The sequence below is a fragment of the Agelaius tricolor genome, unplaced genomic scaffold, assembly GCF_023055355.1.
Source record: "Agelaius tricolor isolate 1412-34295 unplaced genomic scaffold, bAgeTri1.0.p SCAF_123, whole genome shotgun sequence".
NCBI classification, from domain to species: Eukaryota; Metazoa; Chordata; class Aves; order Passeriformes; family Icteridae; genus Agelaius; species Agelaius tricolor.
The window spans coordinates 3,210-29,118 of NW_027269383.1; the positions used below are offsets into that span (position 1 = coordinate 3,210).

At 40.5% G+C, this 25,909-nt stretch overlaps 1 protein-coding gene across 1 annotated transcript in view; it reads right to left on the bottom strand.

The window, feature by feature from the left end:
• Window positions 1–2,093: 2,093 nt before the first annotated feature.
• Window positions 2,094–25,909, bottom strand: part of LOC139586546 (cytochrome P450 2G1-like) — a gene marked incomplete at its 3' end in the record, with an annotated part of 36,961 nt that continues 13,145 nt past the window's right edge. The window contains 3 exon segments of the mRNA XM_071420054.1: window positions 2,094–2,344; window positions 18,256–18,397; window positions 25,355–25,531. Of these exon segments, the coding sequence (XP_071276155.1) occupies window positions 2,094–2,344; window positions 18,256–18,397; window positions 25,355–25,531 (570 nt within the window).

Here is a 25,909-nt window from a genome sequence, read left to right on the forward strand (position 1 = left end):
TGGGGTTTTTGGGGTCTTTGGGGTCACTTTTGGGGGTTTTGGGTCATTTGGGGTCACTCAAAGGGGATTTGGGGTCACTTTTGGGGTCACTTGTGGGGCTTTTGGGGTCTTTGGGGTCATTCGGGATCATTTAAAGAGGGTTTGGGGTCTTTGGGGTCATTTGGGGTCACTCAAAGGGGATTTTGGGAGGATTTTGGGGAAATTTTTGGGGGATTTTTGAGGGCGATTTTGGGGCGATTTTTGGGGGGGATTTTGGGGGGATTTTGGGGCGATTCTGGGGCGATTTTTGGGGGATTTTGACGGGGATTTTGGGTGGATTTTGGGGGAATTTGGATGGGGATTTTGGGGGGATTTTGACGGGAATTTTGCGGATATTTTGGGGCGATTTTGACGGGGATTTTGGGGGGATTTTGGGGCGATTTTGGGGGAATTTGGGGGGATTTTGGGGGGATTTTTAAGGGAATTTTGGGGGGATTTTTGGGGGATTTTGACGGGGATATTGGGCGATTTTGGGGCGATTTTTGGGGGATTTGGATGGATTTTGGGGCGATTTTGGGGAGGATTTTGAGGAGGATTTTGGGCGGATTTTGGGGGAATTTTGCAGGGATTTTTGGGGGATTTTAGGGGGATTTTGGGGCAATTTTGGGGTGATTTTTGGGGGATTTTGATGGGGGATTTTGGGAGGATTTTGGGGGGAATTTTTGCGGGGATTTTTGAGGTGATTTTGGGGGGATTTTGACGGGAATTTTGACGGGAATTTTGCGGATATTTTGGGGCGATTTTGACGGGGATTTTGGGGGGATTTTGGGAGGATTTTGAGGAGGATTTGGGGCGGATTTTGGGGGAATTTTTGCGGGGATTTTTGGGGGATTTTAGGGGGATTTTGGGCAATTTTGGGGGCATTTTGACGAGGATTTTTGGGGGATTTTGGGGGGATTTTGAGGGGATTTTTGAGGGAATTTTGGGGGATTTTGGGGCGATTTTTGGGGGATTTTGCCGGGGATTTTGGGAAGATTTTGATGGCGATTTTGGGGGGATTTTAGGGGGATTTGAGGGGGATTTTGGGGTATTTTGACAGGAATCTGGGGGGGATTTTGATGGGGATTTTGGGACATTTGTGGGGATTTTGGGCGGATTTTGGGGCGATTTTGGGGTGATTTGGGGGGATTTTGGGTGGATTTTGATGGGGATTTTGGGGCGATTTTTGGGAGGATTTTGGGGTGATTTTGACGGGAATTTTGTGGAGGATTTTGGGTGGATTTGGGGTGGATTTTAGGGGGATATTGGGGCGATTTTGGGGCGATTTGGGGGGCGATTTTGGGGGCATTTTTGGGGGATTTTTGGGGGATTTTGGGGGGATTTTGACGAGGATTTTTGGGGGGATTTTGGGAGGATTTTAGGGGGATTTTGACAGGGATTTTGGGGCAATTCTGGGGCAATTTTGAGGGGATTTGGACGGGGATTTTGGGGCGATTTTTGAGGGAATTTGGGGGGATTTTGATGGGGATTTTGGGGCGATTTTTAGGAGATTTTGGAGGATTTTGGGGGGATTTTGATGGGAATTTTGGGGGGATTTTTGAGGGCATTTTGGGGGGGATTTTGGGGGATTTTGGTGGGATTTTGACGGGAATTTTAGGGGGGATTTTGACAGGGATTTTTGGGGATTTTGACGGGGATTTTGGGGCGATTTTGGGGGGATTTGGATGGGGATATTGGGGGGGATTTTGCAGGGATTTTGACAGGGATTTTGTGGGGATTTTGATGGCGATTTTGGGGCAATTTTGGGGCGATTTTTGGGGCATTTTGATGGGAATTGTGGGGGAATTTTGGGTGGAATTTGGGGGATTTTGACGGGGATTTTGGGGCATTTTAACGGGAATTTTGGGGGGATTTTGGGGTGATTTTGGGGGGGATTTTGATGGGGATTTTGGGGGGATTTTGAGGGCGATTTTGGGGGGATTTTGGGGTGATTTTGGGGGAATTTTTGCAGGGATTTTAGGGGGATTTTGGGGGCGATTTTTGAGGAAATTTGGGGGGGATTTTGATGGTGATTTTAGGGGGATTTTGGAGATTTTGATGTGGATTTTTGGGGCGATTTTTGGGGCGATTTTGACGGGGATTTCGGGGCGAATTTTGGGGATTTTTCTTTTCCTCGCCTTGGGATGTGGTAGCCCCGGAAACTGGGTGTCCTTGGTCAGCCTGTGGGGGACGTTCATGGGCACGAGGTCGCTGCAGCGCTGGATCTCGTGGATGACGGCGTCGGTGAACGGCATCAGGGCCCGGTCGGCGAGGGCAGGGGCACGGCTGGGCCCGATCACCCGCGAGATCTCCTCAAAAACTTGCGCTGCAAAAAAGAAGAAATCCCCCAAAAAAAAAATTTTAAAAATTTCCTTGAAAATTCACCCAAAAATCCCCCAAAAAATCCCAAAAAATCCCCCCAAAAATCCTAAAAAATGCCCCAAAAATCCCCCAAAATTCCCCCAAAAATAAAAAAAAATCCCCTCAAAAACCCCAAAAAATCCCCACCAAAAAAATCCCAATAATCAAAAAATCCCCCTAAAAAAATAAAAAAAACCGCTAAAAAATCCCCACAAAAAGTCCCAAAAAATCCGCATCAAAAAATCCCAAAAAATCCCCCCAAAATCCCCAAAAAATCCCCAAAAAATCCCCATCAAAAATCCCCAAAAATCCCCCCCAAAAAATCCCAAAAAATCCTTTAAAATCCCCCCAAAAATCCCCAAAAATCCACTAAAAATCCTTAAAAAATCCTTAAAAAATCCACCTCAAAAATCCCCTAAAATCCCAAAAAATCCTTAAAAATCCCCCCAAAAATCCACTGAAAAATCCCAAAAAATCCCCCAAAAATCCTAAAAAATTTTCCTCAAAAATCCCCTAAAATCCAAAAAAATCCCCACCAAAAAATCCCCCCAAAAATCCAAAAAAATCCCCTCAAAAATCCCCTAAAATGCCCCCCAAAAAATCATTAAAAATCCCCTCCAAAAATCCTAAATCTCCCCTCAAAAATCCCCTAAAAATCCCCAAAAATGCCCTCAAAAAATCCCTAAAAATCCCCAAAAATCCACCGAAAAATCCCAAAAAATCCCTCCAAAAAATCCTTAAAAAATCCTCTCAAAAATCCTAAAACATCCCATCAAAAATCCCCTAAAAATCCCCCAAAAAATAAAAAAAAAATCCCCCCAAAAAATCCTAAAAAATCCTAAAAAATCCCCAAAAATCCCCCCCTAAAAAATCCTTAAAAAATGCCCCCAAAAATCCCCCAAAAAAACCCAAAAAATCCCCCCAAAAATCCACCCAAAAAAAAAAAAATCCCCCAAAAAATAAAAAAAATCCCCCCCCCAAAAATCCTAAAAAAATGCCCCAAAAATCCCAAAAAATCCTTAAAAATCTCCCGAAAAATCCCCCCAAAAAATCCTAAAAAATCCTAAAAAATCCCCAAAAATCCCCACAAAAAGTCCCAAAAAATCCGCGTCAAAAAATCCAAAAAAATCCCAAAAAGTCCCCACAAAAAATCCCAAAAAATCCTAAAAAATCCCCTAAAATTCCCCAAAAAAATCCCAAAAATCCTCCCCCAAAAATCCTAAAAAAACACCACAAAAATCCCAAAAAATCCCCCCAAAAATAAAAAAAAAATCCCCCCCCAAAAATCCCAAAAACATCCTAAAAAATCCTCCCAAAAATCCAAAAAAATCCCTCCAAAAATCCTAAAAATTCCCCGTCAAAAATCCCCTGAAAATCCTTAAAATTCCCCCAAAAAAATCTCAATAAAAATCCCAAAAAATCCCCCCAAAAATCCACCCCAAAAAAAAAATCCCCCAAAAAATAAAAAAAAATCCTCCCCCAAAAATCCCAAAAAATCCTTAAAAATCACCCCAAAAATCCCCCTAAAAATTCCCAAAAATCCCCACAAAAATCAAAAAAAATCCTTCCCAAAAATCCTAGAAAATCCCCCCCAAAATTCCTAAAAAATCCCAAAAATTCCCCCAAAAAATCCACCCAAAAATCCCCTCAAAAATCCTAAAAAATCCCCGTCAAAAATCCCCTAAAAATCCTTAAAATTCCCCCAAAAATCCACCCAAAAATCCCAAAAAATCCCCTTCAAAAATCCTAAAAATCCTAAAAAATCCCTGTCAAAAATCCCCTAAAAATCCCCTCAAAAAATCCCTAAAAATCCCCAAAAATCCACCAAAAAATCCCAAAAAATCCCTCCAAAAATCCTCCCCAAAAATCCTAAAAAAAACCACCCCAAAAATGAAAAAAATCCCCCCCAAAAATAAAAAAAACCCTCAAAAATCCCAAAAATTCCCCGTCAAAAATCCCCTGAAAATCCTTAAAATTCCCCCAAAAAATCCCCTCAAAAATCCCAAAAAATCCCCTCAAAAATCCTAAAACATCCCCGTCAAAAATCCCCTAAAAATCCCCCAAAAAGTAAAAAAAAATGCCCCAAAAATCCTAAAAAAATGCCCCAAAAATCTCAAAAAATCCTTAAAAATCTCCCCAAAAATCCCCCCAAAAATCCCCAAAAAAATCCCAAAAAATCCTCTCCACAAAATCCTAAAACAAATCTCCCTCAAAAAATCCTAAAAAATCTCCCCAAAAATCCCCTAAAAATCCCAAAAAATCCCCTCCAAAAATCTCCCAAAAATCCACCCAAAAATCCACCGAAAAATCCCCCAAAAATCCCAAAAAATCCCCCCAAAAATCCTAAAAAAACACCCCAAAAAATAAAAAAAATCCCCCAAAAATAAAGAAAAAATCCCCTCCTAAAAATAAAAAAATCTCCACCATAAATCCCAAAAAATCCCCCTCAAAAATCCCCTAAAAATCCCAAAAAATCCCCCACCAAAAATCCCCAAAAATCCCCCCCCAAAAAATCACAAAAAATCCCTAAAAAATCCCCCAAAATTCCCCAAAAAAATCCCAAGAAATTCCCCCAAAAAATCCTAAAAAAACACCCCAAAAATAAAAAAAAAAATCGCCCCCAAAAAATAAAAAAAAAATTTAAAAAAATCCCAAAAAGTCCCCCCAAAAAAAAAAAAAAAATCCCCTCAAAAATACAAAAAAATCCCCACCAAAAAATCCCCCCCAAAAAATCCAATAATCAAAAAATCACCCCAAAAAATAAAAGAACCCGCTCAAAAATCCTAAAAAAATCCCCACAAAAGTCCCAAAAAATCCGCATCAAAAAATCCCAAAAAATCCCCCCAAAATCCCCAAAAAATCCCCAAAAAATCCCCATCAAAAATCCCCAAAAATCCCCCCAAAAAAATCCCAAAAAATCCTTTAAAATCCCCCCAAAAATCCCCAAAAATCCACTAAAAATCCTTAAAAAATCCTTAAAAAATCCACCTCAAAAATCCCTAAAATCCCAAAAAATCCTTAAAAATCCCCCCAAAAATCCACTGAAAAATCCCAAAAAATCCCCCAAAAATCCTAAAAAATTTCCCTCAAAAATCCCCTAAAATCCAAAAAAATCCCCACCAAAAAATCCCCCCCAAAAATCCAAAAAATCCCTCAAAAATCCCCTAAAATGCCCCCCAAAAAATCCCAAAAAATCATTAAAAATCCCCTCCAAAAATCCTAATCTCCCCTCAAAAATCCCCTAAAAATCCCCAAAAATGCCCTCAAAAAATCCCTAAAAATCCCCAAAAATCCACCGAAAAATCCCAAAAAATCCCTCCAAAAAATCCTTAAAAATCTCCCCAAAAATCCCCCCAAAAATCCCCAAAAAAATCCCAAAAAATCATTAAAAATCCCCTCCAAAAATCCTAAATGTCCCCTCAAAAATCCCCTAAAAATCCCCAAAAATGCCCTCAAAAAATCCCTAAAAATCCCCCAAAAATCCTTAAAAATCTCCCCAAAAATCCACCCAAAAATCCCAAAAAATCCCCTCAAAAATCCCAAAAATCCCCTCTAAAATTCCCCTAAAAATCCTAAAAAATCCCCACCAAAAATCCCAAAAACCCCTACAAAAACTCCTAAAAAATCTCCCTCAAAAATCCTAAAAAATCCCTGTCAAAAAATCCCCAAAAATCCCCTCCAAAAATCCTTAAAAATCTCCCCAAAAATCCACCCAAAAAATCCCAAGAAATTCCCAAAAAATCCCCCCCAAAAATCCTAAAAACCACCCCAAAAAATAAAAAAAAAATTCCCCAAAAATAAAGAAAAAATCCCCTTCAAAAATCCCCTAAAAATCCCAAAAATTCCCCCCAAAAATCCACCCAAAAATCAAAACAAAAATCCCCCAAAAAATCAAAAAAATCCCCACAAAACAGCCCAAAAAATCCCCCCCAACCTCCTAAAAAATTCCCTCAAAAATCTCAAAAAATCCCCACCAAAAAATCCCCAAAAATCCCCCCCAAAAAATCCTAAAAAATCCTAAAAAATCCCCCAAAATTCCCCCAAAAAAATCCCAAAAAATCCCCCCAAATATCCCCAAAATTCCCCTCCAAAAATCCTAAAAAATCCCTGTCAAAAATCCCCTAAAAATCCCCCAAAATCCCCCAAAAATCCAAAAAATTCTAAAAAATCCCCCCAAAAAAATCCCAAAATATCCTTAAAAATGCCCCCAAAAATCCCCCCAAAAATCCACCCCAAAATCCTAAAAAATCCCCCCAAAAATCCCCCCCAAAATCCCAAAAATCCCCCAAAATTCCTAAAAAATCCCAAAAAATCCCCTCCAAAATTCCTAAAATATCCTCCTCAAAAATCCCCTAAAAATCCCAAAAAATCCCCCCAAAAAATCCCCAAAAATCCTAAAAAGTCCCTGTCAAAAATCCCCTAAAAATCCCCCAAAATCCCCCCAAAAAATCCCCCAAAATCCCCCCAAAAATCCTAAAAAATTCCCTCCAAAAATCCTAAAAAATCCCCCCAAAAATCCCCAAAATCCCCAAAAAATCCTAAAAAATCCCCATCAAAAATCCCCAAAAATCCCCCCAAAAATCCCCTCAAAATCCCAAAAAAACCCCAAAAATCCACCCAAAAATCCTAAAAAATCTCCCACAAAAATCCAAAAAAATCCCCAAAAAATCCCCAAAAATCCCCACAAAAATCCAAAAATTTGGGATTTTGGGATGGGAAATTTGGGATTTTTTTGGTGGAAAATTTGGGATTTTTTGGGTTGAAAATTCGGGATTTTTTTGGTTGAAAATTCGGGATTTTTGGGGTTGGAAATTTGGGATTTTTGGGGATTTTGGGATGGGAAATTTGGGATTTTTGGGGTTGAAAATTCGGGATTTTAGGGTTCAAAATTCAGGATTTTGGGGGTTGAAAATTCGGGATTTTTGGTATGGGAAATTTCGATTTTTTTGGTTGAAAATTCGGGATTTTTTGGGTTGAAAATTCGGGATTTTAGGGTTCAAAATTCAGGCTTTTGGGATTGAAAATTCGGGATTTTTGGTATGGGAAATTTCGAATTTTTTGCTTGAAAATTCTGGATTTTTGGGTTGAAAATTCCGGATTTTTGGTATGGGAAATTTCGATTTTTTTGGTTGAAAATTTGGGATTTTGGGTTGAAAATCGAGGATTTTGGGGTTGAAAACTCAGGATTTTTTTGGTTGAAAATTTGGGATTTTTTAGGTTGAAAATTCAGGATTTTGGGGATGGAAATTCGGGATTTTTGGGCGATTTGGGGTTGAAAGTTTGGGATTTTTTTTAGGTTGAAAATTCGGGATTTTTGGTATGGGAAATTTTGATTTTTTTGGTTGAAAATTTGGGATTTTTGGGGTTAGAAATTCGAGATTTTTGGGGTTCGAATTTCGGGATTTTTTTGGTTGAAAATTCGGGATTTTTGGGGTTGGAAATTTGGGATTTTTGGGGGATTTGGGGCTGAAAATTCGGGATTTTTTGGTTGAAAATTCGGGATTTTTTGGCTGAAAATTCCGGATTTTTTTGGTATGGGAAATTTCGATTTTTTTGGTTGAAAATTCGGGATTTTTTGGGTTGGAAATTCAGGATTTTGGGGGGATTTGGGGTTGAAAATTTGGGATTTTTTGGCTGGAAATTTGGGATTTTGGAAGGGAAATTTGGGATTTTGGTTTGAAAATTTGGGATTTTTTTGGTTGAAAATTTGGGATTTTTTGGGTTGGAAATTCTGGATTTTGGGGGATTTGGGGCTGAAAATTCAGGAATTTGGGGTTAGAAATTCGAGATTTTTGGGGTTCGAATTTCGGGATTTTTTTGGTTGAAAATTCGGGATTTTTGGGGTTGAAAATACGGGATTTTTGGGGTTGAAAATTCAGGATTTGGGGTTGAAAATTCAGGATTTTTGGGGGATTTTTGGCTGGAAATTCAGGATTTTTTTGGTATGGGAAATTTCGATTTTTTGGGTTGAAAATTCGGGATTTTTTTGGTTGAAAATTCGGGATTTTAGGGTTCAAAATTCAGGATTTTGGGATTGAAAATTCGGGATTTTTGGGGGATTTGGGGCTGGAAATTCCGGATTTTTTTGGTATGGGAAATTTCGATTTTTTGGGTTGAAAATTTGGGATTTTTGGGGTTGGAAATTCAGGATTTTGGGGGGATTTGGGGTTGAAAATTTGGGATTTTTTGGTTGGAAATTTGGGATTTTTTGGTTGGAAATTTGGGATTTTGGAAGGGAAATTTGGGATTTTGGTTTGAAAATTTGGGATTTTTTTGGTTGAAAATTTGGGATTTTTTGGGTTGGAAATTCTGGATTTTGGGGGATTTGGGGCTGAAAATTCAGGAATTTGGGGTTAGAAATTCGGGATTTTAGGGTTGAAAATTCGGGATTTTTGGGGTTGAAAATACGGGATTTTTTTGGTTGAAAATTCGGAATTTTTTTGGTTGAAAATTCGGGATTTTAGGGTTCAAAATTCAGGATTTTTTAGGTTGAAACTTCGGGATTTTTGGTATGGGAAATTTCGATTTTTTTGGTTGAAAATTTGGGAATTTTGGGGTTGGAAAATTTGGGGGATTTAGGATCGGAAATTTGGGATTTTTGGGGGATTTGGGGCTGAAAATTTGGGATTTTTTGGTTGAAAATTTGGGATTTTGGGATGGGAAATTTGGGATTTTTGTGTTGGAATTTCGGGATTTTTGGGGTTGAAAATTCGGGATTTTGGAAGGGAAATTTGGGGGATTTTTGGGGTTGGAAATTTGGGATTTTTGGGGTTGAAAATTCGGGATTTTTTAGGTTGGAATTTCGGGATTTTTTGGGTTGAAAATTCGGGATTTTTGGTTGAAAATTCGGGATTTTTGGGGTTGAAAATTCGGGATTTTAGGGTTGAAAATACGGGATTTTTGGCTGGAAATTCTGGATTTTTTTGGTATGGGAAATTTCGAATTTTTTGCTTGAAAATTTGGGATTTTTGGGTTGAAAATTCCGGATTTTTGGTATGGGAAATTTCGATTTTTGTGGTTGAAAATTTGGGATTTTGGGTTGAAAATTGAGGATTTTGGGGTTGAAAACTCAGGATTTTTGGGGTTGAAAATTCGGGATTTTTGGGATGAGAAATTTGGGATTTTGGAAGGGAAATTTGGGGGATTTTGGGGTTGAAAATTCGGGATTTTTTGGGGTTGGAAAATTCGGGATTTTTGGTATGGGAAATTTCGATTTTTTTGGTTGAAAATTTGGGATTTTGGGATTGAAAATTCGGGATTTTTGGGGGATTTGGGGCTGGAAATTCCGGATTTTTTTGGTATGGGAAATTTCGATTTTTTGGGTTGAAAATTCGGGATTTTTTTGGTTGAAAATTCGGGATTTTTGGGGTTGGAAATTTGGGATTTTTGGGGGATTTTGGGATGGGAAATTTGGGATTTTTGGGGTTGAAAATTCGGGATTTTAGGGTTCAAAATTCAGGATTTTGGGGTTAGAAAATTCTGGATTTTTTTGGTATGGGAAATTTCGATTTTTTTGGGGTTGAAAATTCGGGATTTTTGGGGTTGAAAATTCGGGATTTTAGGGTTCAAAATTCAGGATTTTGGGGGTTGAAAATTCGGGATTTTTGGTATGGGAAATTTGCGATTTTTTTTTGGTTTAAAATTCGGGATTTTTGGGTTGAAAATTCGGAATTTTTGGTATGGGAAATTTCGATTTTTTTGGTTGAAAATTTGGGATTTTGGGTTGAAAATTGAGGATTTTGGGGTTGAAAACTCAGGATTTTTTTGGTTGAAAATTTGGGATTTTTGGGATGAGAAATTTGGGATTTTGGAAGGGAAATTTGGGGGATTTTGGGGTTGAAAATTCGGGATTTTTTGGGGTTGGAAAATTCGGGATTTTTGGTATGGGAAATTTCGATTTTTTTGGTTGAAAATTTGGGATTTTGGGATTGAAAATTCGGGATTTTTGGGGGATTTGGGGCTGGAAATTCCGGATTTTTTTGGTATGGGAAATTTCGATTTTTTGGGTTGAAAATTCGGGATTTTTTTGGTTGAAAATTCGGGATTTTTGGGGTTGGAAATTTGGGATTTTTGGGGGATTTTGGGATGGGAAATTTGGGATTTTTGGGGTTGAAAATTCGGGATTTTAGGGTTCAAAATTCAGGATTTTGGGGTTAGAAAATTCTGGATTTTTTTGGTATGGGAAATTTCGATTTTTTTGGGGTTGAAAATTCGGGATTTTTGGGGTTGAAAATTCGGGATTTTAGGGTTCAAAATTCAGGATTTTGGGGGTTGAAAATTCGGGATTTTTGGTATGGGAAATTTGCGATTTTTTTTTGGTTTAAAATTCGGGATTTTTGGGTTGAAAATTCGGAATTTTTGGTATGGGAAATTTCGATTTTTTTGGTTGAAAATTTGGGATTTTGGGTTGAAAATTGAGGATTTTGGGGTTGAAAACTCAGGATTTTTTTGGTTGAAAATTTGGGATTTTTGGGATGAGAAATTTGGGATTTTGGAAGGGAAATTTGGGGGATTTTGGGGTTGAAAATTCGGGATTTTTGGGATGGGAAATTCGGGATTTTGGGGTTGGAAATTCCGGATTTTTTGGTTGAAAATTTGGGATTTTGGGATTGAAAATTCGGGATTTTTGGGGGATTTTTGGCTGGAAATTCCGGATTTTTTTGGTATGGGAAATTTCGATTTTTTTGGTTGAAAATTTGGGATTTTTGGGGTTGGAAATTCAGGATTTTTGGGGGATTTGGGGTTGAAAATTTGGGATTTTTTGGTTGGAAATTTGGGATTTTTTGGTTGGAAATTTGGGATTTTGGAAGGGAAATTTGGGATTTTGGTTTGAAAATTTGGGATTTTTTTGGTTGAAAATTTGGGATTTTTTGGGTTGGAAATTTGGGATTTTGGGGGATTTTGGGATGGGAAATTCGGGATTTTTTTGGTTGAAAATTCGAGATTTTTGGGGTTGAAACTTCGGGATTTTTGGTATGGGAAATTTCGATTTTTTTGGTTGAAAATTCGGGATTTTGGGTTGAAAATTCGGGATTTTTGGCTGAAAATTCCGGATTTTTTTGGTATGGGAAATTTCGATTTTTTGGGTTGAAAATTCGGCATTTTTTGGGTTGGAAATTTGGAATTTTGGAGTTGGAAATTTGGGATTTTGGGGGATTTTGGGATGGGAAATTTGGGATTTTTAGGTTGAAAATTCGGGATTTTTTTGGTTGGAAATTCGGGATTTTTGGGATCGGAAATTCGGAATTTTTGGGGTGAGAAATTTGGGATTTTTGGCTGGAAATTCGGGATTTTTTTGGTATGGGAAATTTCGATTTTTTGGGTTGAAAATTCGGGATTTTTGGGTTGAAAATTCGGGATTTTTGACTGGAAATTCCGGATTTTTTTGGTATGGGAAATTTCGATTTTTTTGGTTGAAAATTTGGGATTTTTGGGGTTGGAAATTCAGGATTTTTGGGGGATTTGGGGTTGAAAATTTGGGATTTTTTGGTTGGAAATTCGGGATTTTTTGGTTGGAAATTTGGGATTTTGGAAGGGAAATTTGGGATTTTGGTTTGAAAATTTGGGATTTTTTTGGTTGAAAATTTGGGATTTTTTGGGTTGGAAATTCTGGATTTTGGGGGATTTGGGGCTGAAAATTCAGGAATTTGGGGTTAGAAATTCGAGATTTTTGGGGTTCGCATTTCGGGATTTTTTTGGTTGAAAATTCGGGATTTTTTGGGTTGAAAATATGGGATTTTTGGGGTTGAAAATTCAGGATTTGGGGTTGAAAATTCAGGATTTTCGGGGGATTTTTGGCTGGAAATTCCGGATTTTTTTGGTATGGGAAATTTCGATTTTTTGGGTTGAAAATTTGGGATTTTTTGGGTTGGAAATTTGGGATTTTGGAGTTGGAAATTTGGGATTTTGGGGGATTTTGGGATGGGAAATTTGGGATTTTTGGGGTTGAAAATTTGGGATTTTAGGGTTCAAAATTCAGGATTTTGGGGGTTGAAAATTCGGGATTTTTGGTATGGGAAATTTCGAATTTTTTGCTTGAAAATTCTGGATTTTTGGGTTGAAAATTCCGGATTTTTGGTATGGGAAATTTCGATTTTTTTGGTTGAAAATTTGGGATTTTGGGTTGAAAATTGAGGATTTTGGGGTTGAAAACTCAGGATTTTTTTGGTTGAAAATTTGGGATTTTTTAGGTTGAAAATTCAGGATTTTGGGGATGGAAATTCGGGATTTTTGGGGGATTTGGGGTTGAAAGTTTGGGATTTTTTTTAGGTTGAAAATTCGGGATTTTTGGTATGGGAAATTTCGATTTTTTTGGTTGAAAATTTGGGATTTTGGGGTTAGAAATTCAAGATTTTTGGGGTTCGAATTTCGGGATTTTTTTGGTTGAAAATTCGGGATTTTTGGGGTTGGAAATTTGGAATTTTGGGGCTGAAAATTCAGGATTTTGGGGTTGGAAAATTCGGGATTTTGGGGTTGAAAATTCGGGATTTTTTGGCTGGAAATTCCGGATTTTTTTGGTATGGGAAATTTCGATTTTTTGGTTGTAAATTCGGGATTTTTTTGGTTGAAAATTCGGGATTTTTGGTTCAAAATTCGGGATTTTGGGGTTGAAAATTCAGGATTTTGGGTTGAAAATTGAGGATTTTGGGGTTGAAAACTCAGGATTTTTTTGGTTGAAAATTTGGGATTTTTGGGATGAGAAATTTGGGATTTTGGAAGGGAAATTTGGGGGATTTTGGGGTTGAAAATTCGGGATTTTTTGGGGTTGGAAAATTCGGGATTTTTGGTATGGGAAATTTCGATTTTTTTGGTTGAAAATTTGGGATTTTGGGATTGAAAATTCGGGATTTTTGGGGGATTTGGGGCTGGAAATTCCGGATTTTTTTGGTATGGGAAATTTCGATTTTTTGGGTTGAAAATTCGGGATTTTTTTGGTTGAAAATTCGGGATTTTTGGGGTTGGAAATTTGGGATTTTTGGGGGATTTTGGGATGGGAAATTTGGGATTTTTGGGGTTGAAAATTCGGGATTTTAGGGTTCAAAATTCAGGATTTTGGGGTTAGAAAATTCTGGATTTTTTTGGTATGGGAAATTTCGATTTTTTTGGGGTTGAAAATTCGGGATTTTTGGGGTTGAAAATTCGGGATTTTAGGGTTCAAAATTCAGGATTTTGGGGGTTGAAAATTCGGGATTTTTGGTATGGGAAATTTGCGATTTTTTTTTGGTTTAAAATTCGGGATTTTTGGGTTGAAAATTCGGAATTTTTGGTATGGGAAATTTCGATTTTTTTGGTTGAAAATTTGGGATTTTGGGTTGAAAATTGAGGATTTTGGGGTTGAAAACTCAGGATTTTTTTGGTTGAAAATTTGGGATTTTTGGGATGAGAAATTTGGGATTTTGGAAGGGAAATTTGGGGGATTTTGGGGTTGAAAATTCGGGATTTTTGGGATGGGAAATTCGGGATTTTGGGGTTGGAAATTCCGGATTTTTTGGTTGAAAATTTGGGATTTTGGGATTGAAAATTCGGGATTTTTGGGGGATTTTTGGCTGGAAATTCCGGATTTTTTTGGTATGGGAAATTTCGATTTTTTTGGTTGAAAATTTGGGATTTTTGGGGTTGGAAATTCAGGATTTTTGGGGGATTTGGGGTTGAAAATTTGGGATTTTTTGGTTGGAAATTTGGGATTTTTTGGTTGGAAATTTGGGATTTTGGAAGGGAAATTTGGGATTTTGGTTTGAAAATTTGGGATTTTTTTGGTTGAAAATTTGGGATTTTTTGGGTTGGAAATTTGGGATTTTGGGGGATTTTGGGATGGGAAATTCGGGATTTTTTTGGTTGAAAATTCGAGATTTTTGGGGTTGAAACTTCGGGATTTTTGGTATGGGAAATTTCGATTTTTTTGGTTGAAAATTCGGGATTTTGGGTTGAAAATTCGGGATTTTTGGCTGAAAATTCCGGATTTTTTTGGTATGGGAAATTTCGATTTTTTGGGTTGAAAATTCGGGATTTTTTGGGTTGGAAATTTGGAATTTTGGAGTTGGAAATTTGGGATTTTGGGGGATTTTGGGATGGGAAATTTGGGATTTTTAGGTTGAAAATTCGGGATTTTTTTGGTTGGAAATTCGGGATTTTTGGGATCGGAAATTCGGAATTTTTGGGGTGAGAAATTTGGGATTTTTGGCTGGAAATTCGGGATTTTTTTGGTATGGGAAATTTCGATTTTTTGGGTTGAAAATTCGGGATTTTTGGGTTGAAAATTCGGGATTTTTGACTGGAAATTCCGGATTTTTTTGGTATGGGAAATTTCGATTTTTTTGGTTGAAAATTTGGGATTTTTGGGGTTGGAAATTCAGGATTTTTGGGGGATTTGGGGTTGAAAATTTGGGATTTTTTGGTTGGAAATTCGGGATTTTTTGGTTGGAAATTTGGGATTTTGGAAGGGAAATTTGGGATTTTGGTTTGAAAATTTGGGATTTTTTTGGTTGAAAATTTGGGATTTTTTGGGTTGGAAATTCTGGATTTTGGGGGATTTGGGGCTGAAAATTCAGGAATTTGGGGTTAGAAATTCGAGATTTTTGGGGTTCGCATTTCGGGATTTTTTTGGTTGAAAATTCGGGATTTTTTGGGTTGAAAATATGGGATTTTTGGGGTTGAAAATTCAGGATTTGGGGTTGAAAATTCAGGATTTTCGGGGGATTTTTGGCTGGAAATTCCGGATTTTTTTGGTATGGGAAATTTCGATTTTTTGGGTTGAAAATTTGGGATTTTTTGGGTTGGAAATTTGGGATTTTGGAGTTGGAAATTTGGGATTTTGGGGGATTTTGGGATGGGAAATTTGGGATTTTTGGGGTTGAAAATTTGGGATTTTAGGGTTCAAAATTCAGGATTTTGGGGGTTGAAAATTCGGGATTTTTGGTATGGGAAATTTCGAATTTTTTGCTTGAAAATTCTGGATTTTTGGGTTGAAAATTCCGGATTTTTGGTATGGGAAATTTCGATTTTTTTGGTTGAAAATTTGGGATTTTGGGTTGAAAATTGAGGATTTTGGGGTTGAAAACTCAGGATTTTTTTGGTTGAAAATTTGGGATTTTTTAGGTTGAAAATTCAGGATTTTGGGGATGGAAATTCGGGATTTTTGGGGGATTTGGGGTTGAAAGTTTGGGATTTTTTTTAGGTTGAAAATTCGGGATTTTTGGTATGGGAAATTTCGATTTTTTTGGTTGAAAATTTGGGATTTTGGGGTTAGAAATTCAAGATTTTTGGGGTTCGAATTTCGGGATTTTTTTGGTTGAAAATTCGGGATTTTTGGGGTTGGAAATTTGGAATTTTGGGGCTGAAAATTCAGGATTTTGGGGTTGGAAAATTCGGGATTTTGGGGTTGAAAATTCGGGATTTTTTGGCTGGAAATTCCGGATTTTTTTGGTATGGGAAATTTCGATTTTTTGGTTGTAAATTCGGGATTTTTTTGGTTGAAAATTCGGGATTTTTGGTTCAAAATTCGGGATTTTGGGGTTGAAAATTCAGGATTTTGGGGTTAGAAAATTCCGGATTTTTTTGGTATGGGAAATTTCGATTTTTTTGGGGTTGAAAATTCGGGATTTTTTGGGTTGAAAATTCCGGATTTTTGGGGTTGGAAATTCGGGATTTTTTGGGGTTGGAAATTCGGGATTTTCTGGGTTGAAAATTCAGGATTTTTGGGGTTGGAAATTCGAGATTTTGGGATGGAAAATTTGGGGGATTTAGGATCGGAAATTTGGGATTTTGGAAGGGAAATTTGGGATTTTGGGGTTGAAAATTCGGGATTTTGGGGTTGAAAATTCGGGATTTTTAGGGTTGGAAATTCGAGATTTTTGGACGGGAAATTTGGGGGATTTAGGATCGGAAATTTGGGATTTTGGGGCTGAAAATTCGGGATTTTTGGGGGATTTGGGGCTGAAAATTCGGGATTTTTAGGTTGAAAATTCGGGATTTTTGGCTGAAAATTCCGGATTTTTTTGCTATGGGAAATTTCGATTTTTTTGGTTGAAAATTCGGGATTTTGGCGTTGAAAATTCAGGATTTTAGGGTTCAAAATTCAGGATTTTGGGGTTGAAAACTCAGGATTTTTTAGGTTGAAACTTCGGGATTTTTGGTATGGGAAATTTCGATTTTTTTGGTTGAAAATTTGGGAATTTTGGGGTTGGAAAATTTGGGGGATTTAGGATCGGAAATTTGGGATTTTTGGGGGATTTGGGGCTGAAAATTCGGGATTTTTTGGGTTGGAAATTCCGGATTTTTTTGGTATGGGAAATTTCGATTTTTTTGGTTGAAAATTTGGGATTTTTGGGGTTGGAAATTCAGGATTTTTGGGGGATTTGGGGTTGAAAATTTGGGATTTTTTGTTTGGAAATTTGGGATTTTTTGGTGGGAAATTTGGGATTTTGGAAGGGAAATTCTGGATTTTTTTGGTTGGAAATTTGGGATTTTTTGGTTGGAAATTTGGGATTTTTAGGTTGAAAATTCGGGATTTTTGGGTTGAAAATTTGGGATTTTGGGGGTTGAAAATTTGGGATTTTTTTGGTTGAAAATTTGGGATTTTTTGGGTTGGAAATTCTGGATTTTGGGGGATTTGGGGCTGAAAATTCAGGAATTTGGGGTTAGACATTCGAGATTTTTGGGGTTCGAATTTCGGGATTTTTTTGGTTGAAAATTCGGGATTTTTTTGGTTGAAAATTCGGGATTTTAGGGTTCAAAATTCAGGATTTTGGGGGTTGAAAATTCGGGATTTTTGGTATGGGAAATTTCGAATTTTTTGCTTGAAAATTCTGGATTTTTGGGTTGAAAATTCCGGATTTTTGGTATGGGAAATTTCGATTTTTTTGGTTGAAAATTTGGGATTTTGGGTTGAAAATTGAGGATTTTGGGGTTGAAAACTCAGGATTTTTGGGGTTGAAAATTCGGGATTTTTGGGATGAGAAATTTGGGATTTTGGAAGGGAAATTTGGGGGATTTTGGGGTTGAAAATTCCGGATTTTTGGGATGGGAAATTCGGGATTTTGGGGTTGGAAATTCGGGATTTTGGGGCTGGAAATTCCGGATTTTTTGGTTGAAAATTTGGGATTTTGGGATGGGAAATTTGGGATTTTTGTGTTGGAATTTCGGGATTTTTGGGGTTGAAAATTCGGGATTTTGGAAGGGAAATTTGGGGGATTTTTGGGGTTGGAAATTTGGGATTTTTTTGGTTGAAAATTCGGGATTTTAGGGTTGAAAATTCGGGAATTTTAGGTTGAAAATTCGGGATTTTGGGGTTGAAAATTCGGGATTTTTTTGGTTGAAAATTCGGGATTTTAGGGTTCAAAATACGGTATTTTTGGCTGGAAATTCTGGATTTTTTTGGTATGGGAAATTTCAATTTTTTGGGTTGAAAATTCGGGATTTTTTTGGTTGAAAATTCGGGATTTTTGGTATGGGAAATTTCGAATTTTTTGCTTGAAAATTCTGGATTTTTGGGTTGAAAATTTGGGATTTTTGGGGTTGAAAATTCAGGATTTTGGGGTTGGAAAATTTGGGGGATTTAGGATCGGAAATTCGGGATTTTTGGGGGATTTGGGGCTGAAAATTCGGTATTTTTTGGCTGAAAATTCCGGATTTTTTTGGTATGGGAAATTTCGATTTTTTTGGTTGAAAAGTCGGGATTTTTGGGGTTGGAAATTCAGGATTTTTGGGGGATTTGGGGCTGGAAATTCGGGATTTTTTGGCTGGAAATTCGGGATTTTGGGTTGAAAATTCGGGATTTTTGGCTGAAAATTCCGGATTTTTTTGGTATGGGAAATTTCGATTTTTTGGGTTGAAAATTGGGGATTTTGGGGTCGGAATTTGGGGATTTTTGGGCCGCACCTTCCACCTGGGGGTGCCTCATGAGGAAGAGGAGGCCGAAGCGCAGCGTGGAGCTCACGGTCTCGGTGCCGGCGAAGAAAAGATTGAGCGTGGTCAGCTCCAGGTTCTCCTGCGTGAACTCCGAGCCTGGGACGCCCTTCTCCTGCCCAAAATACCCCAAAACCCACCCCAAAATCACAAAAATTGCCCCAGGAGAGCCCAAATCCCAAAAAAACCCCACAAAAAAACCCCAAAATCCACCCCAAAATTGCAGAAACCAACAAAGAGAGCCCAAATCCCAAAAAAAACCCACAAAAAATTCCCACAAAAAGCCCAAATTCCACCCTGAAATCACAGAAAGCGACAAAAAACCCCCAAATCACAGAAACCCCAAAAAACCCCAAATTCCACCCCAAAATCGCAGAAAAGGCCAAAAAAAAACCCCAAATTCCACCCCAAAATCGCAGAAATGCAAAAAAAATTCCCCCAAATTCCACCCCAAAATTGCAGAAAATGCCCAGGAGAGGCGGAATCCCAAAAAAACCCCACAGAAATCGCCCCAAAAACCCCAAATTCCACCCCAAAATCACAAAAATCCCCCCCAAAACCCCAAATTCTACCCCAAAATCAGAGAAAAGGCAAAAAAAAAAACCCCAAATTCCACCCCAAAATTGCAGGAACCAACCAAGAGAGGCCAAATGCCAAAAAAACCCCACAGAAATCGCCCCAAAAACCTCAAATTCCACCCCAAAATTGCAGAAACCACCCATGAGAGCCCCAAACCCCACAGAAATTCCCAAAAAACCCCAATTCCACCCCAAAATTACAGAAAAGGCAAAAAAACCCCCAAATTCCACCCTAAAATTGCAGAAAATGCCCAGGAGATCCCAAATCCCCAAAAAAACCCCACAGAAATCGCCCCAAAAACCCCAAATTCCACCCCAAAATTGCAGAAAAGGCCAAAAAAAACCCCAAATTCCACCCCAAAATTGCAGAAAAGGCCAAAAAAACCCCAAATTCCACCCCAAAATCACAGAAATTGCCCAAGAGAGGCCAAATCCCAAAAAAACCCCACAGAAATCGCCCCAAAAACCCCAAATTTCACCCCAAAATTGCAGAAAATGCCCAGGAGATCCCAAATCCCAAAAAAACCCCACAAAAATTCCCCCCAAAAACCCCAAATTTCACCCCAAAATCGCAGAAATGCAAAAAAAATTCCCCCAAATTCCACCCCAAAATTGCAGAAAATGCCCAGGAGAGGCGGAATCCCAAAAAAACCCCACAGAAATCGCCCCAAAAACCCCAAATTCCACCCCAAAATCACAAAAATCCCCCCCAAAACCCCAAATTCCACCCCAAAATTGCAGGAACCAACCAAGAGAGGCCAAATCCCAAAAAAAACCCCACAGAAATGCCCCAAAAACCTCAAATTCCACCCCAAAATTGAAGAAAAGGCAAAAAAAAAACCCCAATTCCACCCCAAAATTGCAGAAAAGGCCAAAAAAAACCCCAAATTCCATCCCAAAATCACAGAAATGCAAAAAAAAATCCCAAAACCGCCCCAAAATTACAGAAAAGGCAAAAGAATACCCTAAAATCCACCCCAAAATTGCAGAAAAGGCAAAAAAAAACCCCAAAATCCACCCCAAAATTGCAGGAACCAACCAAGAGAGGCCAAATGCCAAAAAAACCCCACAGAAATCGCCCCAAAAACCCCAAATTCCACCCCAAAATCACAAAAATCCCCCCCAAAACCCCAAATTCCACCCCAAAATCGCAGAAAAGGCCAAAAAAACCCCAAATTCCACCCCGAAATCACAGAAAATGCAAAAAAAACCCCAAATTCCACCCCAAAATTACAGAAAAGGCAAAAAAAACCCCAAATTCCACCCCAAAATTGCAGGAACCAACCAAGAGAGGCCAAATGCCAAAAAAACCCCACAGAAATCACCCCAAAAACCCCAAATTCCACCCCAAAATCGCAGAAAAGGCAAAAAAAACCCCAAATTCCATCCCAAAATCACAGAAAATGCAAAAAAAATCCCAAAACCGCCCCAAAACTACAGAAAAGGGAAAAGAATACCCTAAAATCCACCCCAAAATTGCAGAAATGGCCAAAAAAAAACCCCCAAATTCCACCCCAAAATTGCAGGAACCAACCAAGAGAGCCCAAATCCCCAAAAAACCCCACAGAAATCGCCCCAAAAACCTCAAATTCCACCCCAAAATTGCAGAAAAGGAAAAAAAAAAACCCAAAATCCGCCCCAAAATCACAGAAAATGCAAAAAAAATTCCCTAAATTCCACCCCAAAATTGCAGAAAATGCCCAGGAGAGGCGGAATCCCAAAAAAACCCCACAGAAATCGCCCCAAAAACCCCAAATTCCGCCCCAAAATTGCAGAAAAGGCCAAAAAAACCCCCAAATTCCACCCCGAAATCACAGAAAATGCAAAAAAATTCCCAAAACCGCCCCAAAATTACAGAAAAGGCAAAAGAATACCCTAAAATCCACCCCAAAATTGCAGAAATGGCCAAAAAAAACCCCCCAAATTCCACCCCAAAATTGCAGAAAAGGAAAAAAAAAACCCCAAATTCCACCCCAAAATTGCAGGAACCACCCATGAGAGCCCCAAACCCCACAGAAATTCCCAAAAAACCCCAAATTCTACCCCAAAATTGCAGAAAAGGCCAAAAAAAAACCCCAAATTCCACCCCAAAATTGCAGAAAAGGCCCAGGAGAGGCGGAATCCCAAAAAACCCCACAGAAATCGCCCCAAAAACCTCAAATTCCACCCCAAAATTGAAGAAAAGGCAAAAAAACCCCCCAAATTCCATCCCAAAATCACAGAAAATGCAAAAAAAATCCCAAAACCGCCCCAAAATTACAGAAAAGGCCAAAAAAAACCCCCAAATTCTACCCCAAAATTGCAGAAAAGGAAAAAAAAAACCCAAATTCCGCCCCAAAATTGCAGAAAAGGCCAAAAAAAACCCCAAATTCCACCCCAAAATTGCAGAAAAGGCCAAAAAAACCCCAAATTCCACCCCAAAATCACAGAAATTGCCCAAGAGAGGCCAAATCCCAAAAAAAACCCACAGAAATCGCCCCAAAAACCCCAAATTTCACCCCAAAATTGCAGAAAATGCCCAGGAGATCCCAAATCCCAAAAAAACCCCACAAAAATTCCCCCCAAAAACCCCAAATTCCACCCCAAAATCGCAGAAATGCAAAAAAAATTCCCCCAAATTCCACCCCAAAATTGCAGAAAATGCCCAGGAGAGGCGGAATCCCAAAAAAACCCCACAAAAATCGCCCCAAAAACCCCAAATTCCGCCCCAAAATCACAAAAATCCCCCCCAAAACCCCAAATTCTGCCCCAAAATTGCAGAAAAGGCCAAAAAAAACCCCCAAAATCCACCCCAAAATTGCAGGAACCAACCAAGAGAGCCCAAATCCCCAAAAAACCCCACAGAAATCGCCCCAAAAACCCCAAAATCCGCCCCAAAATCACAAAAATCCCCCCCAAAACCCCAAATTCTACCCCAAAATTGCAGAAAAGGAAAAAAAACCCCCAAATTCCACCCCAAAATTGCAGAAAAGGCCAAAAAAAACCCCCAAATTCCACCCCAAAATTGCAGGAACCAACCAAGAGAGGCCAAATGCCAAAAAAACCCCACAGAAATCGCCCCAAAAACCCCAAATTCCACCCCAAAATCACAAAAATCCCCCCCAAAACCCCAAATTCCACCCCAAAATTGCAGAAAAGGAAAAAAAACCCCAAAATTCCACGCTAAAATTGCAGAAAAGGCAAAAAAAACCCCAAATCCGCCCCAAAATTACAGAAAAGGCCAAAAAAAAACCCCCAATTCCACCCCAAAATCGAAGAAAAGGCAAAAAAAAACCCAAATTCCACCCTAAAATTGCAGAAAATGCCCAGGAGATCCCAAATCCCAAAAAAACCCCACAAAAATTCCCCCCAAAACCCCAAATTCCACCCCAAAATTACAGAAAAGGCCAAAAAAAAACCCCAAATTCCACCCCAAAATTACAGAAAAGGCCCAGGAGAGGCGGAATCCCAAAAAACCCCACAGAAATCGCCCCAAAAACCCCAAATTCCACCCCAAAATCACAAAAATCCCCCCCCAAAACCCCAAATTCCACCCCAAAATTGCAGAAAAGGCAAAAAAAAACCCAAAATTCCACCCCAAAATCACAGAAATGGCCAAAAAAAACCCCAAATTCCACCCCAAAATTACAGAAATCGCCCAAGAGAGGCCAAATCCCAAAAAAACCCCACAGAAATCACCCCAAAAACCCAGAATTCCACCCCAAAATCGCAGAAAAGGAGAAAAAAAAACCCAAATTCCATCCCAAAATCACAGAAAATGCAAAAAAATTCCCAAAACCGCCCCAAAATTACAGAAAAGGCCAAAAAAACCCCCCAAATTCTACCCCAAAATTACAGAAAAGGCCAAAAAAAACCCCCAAATTCCACCCCAAAATCACAGAAATTGCCCAAGAGAGGCCAAATCCCAAAAAAAACCCCACAGAAATCGCCCCAAAAACCTCAAATTCCACCCCAAAATCGCAGAAAAGGAAAAAAAAAAACCCAAAATCCACCCCAAAATTGCAGAAAAGGCCAAAAAACCCCCAAATTCCACCCCAAAATTGCAGGAACCAACCAAGAGAGGCCAAATCCCAAAGAAACCCCACAGAAATCGCCCCAAAAACCCCAAATTCCACCCCAAAATTACAGAAAAGGCCAAAAAAAAACCCCAAATTCTACCCCAAAATTACAGAAAAGGCAAAAAAAACCCCAATTCCACCCCAAAATTACAGAAAAGGCAAAAGAATACCCTAAAATCCACCCCAAAATTACAGAAAAGGCCAAAAAAAACCCCCAAATTCCACCCCAAAATCACAGAAATTGCCCAAGAGAGGCCAAATCCCCAAAAAAACCCCACAGAAATCACCCCAAAAAGCCCAAATTCCGCCCCAAAATTGCAGAAAAGGAAAAAAAAAACCCCAAAATCCACCCCGAAATTGCAGGAACCAACCAAGAGAGGCCAAATGCCAAAAAAACCCCACAGAAATCGCCCCAAAAAACCCAAATTCCACCCCAAAATTGCAGAAAAGGAAAAAAAATACCCTAAAATCCACCCCAAAATTGCAGAAACCACCCATGAGAGCCCCAAACCCCACAGAAATTCCCAAAAAACCCCAAATTCCACCCCAAAATTACAGAAAAGGCCAAAAAAAACCCCCAAATTCTACCCCAAAATCACAAAAATCCCCCCCAAAACCCCAAATTCTACCCCAAAATTGCAGAAAAGGCAAAAAAAACCCCCAAATTCCCCCCCAAAATCACAGAAATTGCCCAAGAGAGGCCAAATCCCCAAAAAAACCCCACAAAAATCCCCCCCAAAACCCCAAATTCCACCCCAAAATTGCAGAAAATGCCCAGGAGAGGCGGAATCCCAAAAAAACCCCACAGAAATCGCCCCAAAAACCCCAAATTCCACCCCAAAATCGCAGAAAAGGAAAAAAAAAAACCCAAATTCCACCCCAAAATTGCAGAAAAGGCCAAAAAACCCCCAAATTCCACCCCGAAATTGCAGGAACCAACCAAGAGAGGCCAAATCCCAAAAAAACCCCACAGAAATCGCCCCAAAAACCTCAAATTCCACCCCAAAATCGCAGAAACCCCCTCAGGACCCCCCAAATTCCTCCTTGAATCCCCTCCCAAACCCCCTCAGGACCCCTCAAAACCCCCTCAGGACCCCCCAAACCCCCTCAGGACCCCCCCAAACCCCCTCAGGACCCCCTCAGGACCCCCCAATACCCCTCCACGGCTACTCCAAACCCCCTCAGGACCCCCCAAACCCCTCAGGACTCCCCAAAACCCCTCAGGACCCCCCAAAACCCCTCAGGACCCCCCAAAAACCCCCTCAGGACCCCCAAATCCTCCCCATGATTACCCCAAAACCCCCTCAGGACCCCCCAAACCCCCTCAGGAGCTCCCAAAACCTCCCTGAATCCCCCAAATTCTCTTCCAGAACCCTCCCAGACCACTCAGGACCCCCAAATCCCCCTCAGGACCCCCTCAGGACCCCCCCAAATGTCCCTCAGGACCCCCTCAGGACCCCCCAAAACCCCCTCAGGACCCCCCAAATCCCTTCCACGATTACCCCAAAACCCCTCAGGACCCCCCAAAGCCCCTCAGGACCCCCCAAACCCCTCAGGACCCCCCAAAACCCCCTCAGGACCCCCCAAAACCCCGCAGGACCCCCCAACACTCCCCAAAACCCCTCCACGATTACCCCAAAACCCCGCAGGACCCCCCAAAACCGCTGAGGAACCCCCAAACCCCCTCCACGATTTCCTCAGGACCCCCCAAACCCCCTCAGGACCCCCCAAAACCCCCCCAAACCCTCCTCAGGACCCCCCAAATCCCCACAGGACACCCCCAAAACCCCCTCAGGACCCCTCAAACCCCCTTCAGGACCCCCGAAACCCCCTCAGGACCCCCCAAATCCCCCTCAGGACCCCCCAAACCCCCTCAGGACCCCCCAAAATCCCGCAGGACCCCCCAAACCCCCGCAGGACCCCCCAAAATCCCGCAGGACCCCCCAAACCCCCTCAGGACCCCCCAAAACCCCCTCAGGACCCCTCAGGATCCCCCAAAAGCCCCTCAGGATGACCCCAAACCCCCTCAGAACCCCCCCAAAACCCCCTCAGAACCCCCAAAATGCCCTCAGGACCCCCCCAAAACCCCTCAGAACCCCTCAGAGCCCCCCAAAACCTCCCTGAATCCCCCAAATTCTCCTCCAGATCCCTCCCAGACGACTCAGGACCCCCCAAATCCCTTCCACGATTACCCCAAAACCCCCTCAGGACCCCCCAAAACCCCTCAGGACCCCCTCAGGACCCCCCAAACCTCCTCAGGACCCCCCAAAACCCCATCAGGACCCCCCAAAACCCCTTCAGAACCCCCTCAGGACCCCTCAGGACCCCCCAAAACCACCTTGAATCCCCTCCCAGACCCGTCAGGACCCCCCAAATCCCCCTCAGGACCCCCCAAAACCCCCTCAGGACCCCCCAAACCGCCCCCAAACTCCCCACCTTGTCCATCTGGATGAGGAAGGCGTCGATGAAGTCGCGGGGGCTCTGCGGGTCCAGGCTCCGGGCGTTCTCGCTCACCCTGCGCGCCACGAATCTCCTCATCCTGGCCAGGAGGCGCGGCACGCGCAGGTGGGGCCCGGGCACCAACCACAGCAGGGACTCGGCCATGTCGTACAGCTGGGGGCGGAGTCAGCCCAAAATCAGCTCGAAATCAGCCCGAAATCAGCCCAAAATCAGCCCAAAAATCATCACAAAATCGGCCTGAAAACCGTCCCAAAATCGGCCCAAAATCAGCCCAAAATCAGCCCAAAATTGCCCCAAAAACTGCCCCAAAATCAGCTCAAAATCAGCCAGAAATCAGCCCGAAATCAGCCCTAAATCAAGCCCAAAATCAGCCCAAAATCAGCCCCAAAAACTGCCCCAAAATCATCCTGAAATCAGCCCGAAAACCGCCCTGAAATCGCCCCAAAATCAGCCCAATATCAGCCAAAAATCAGCCCAAAATCAGCCCAAAAATCAGCCCAAAATCAGCCCGAAATCATCACAAAAACTGCC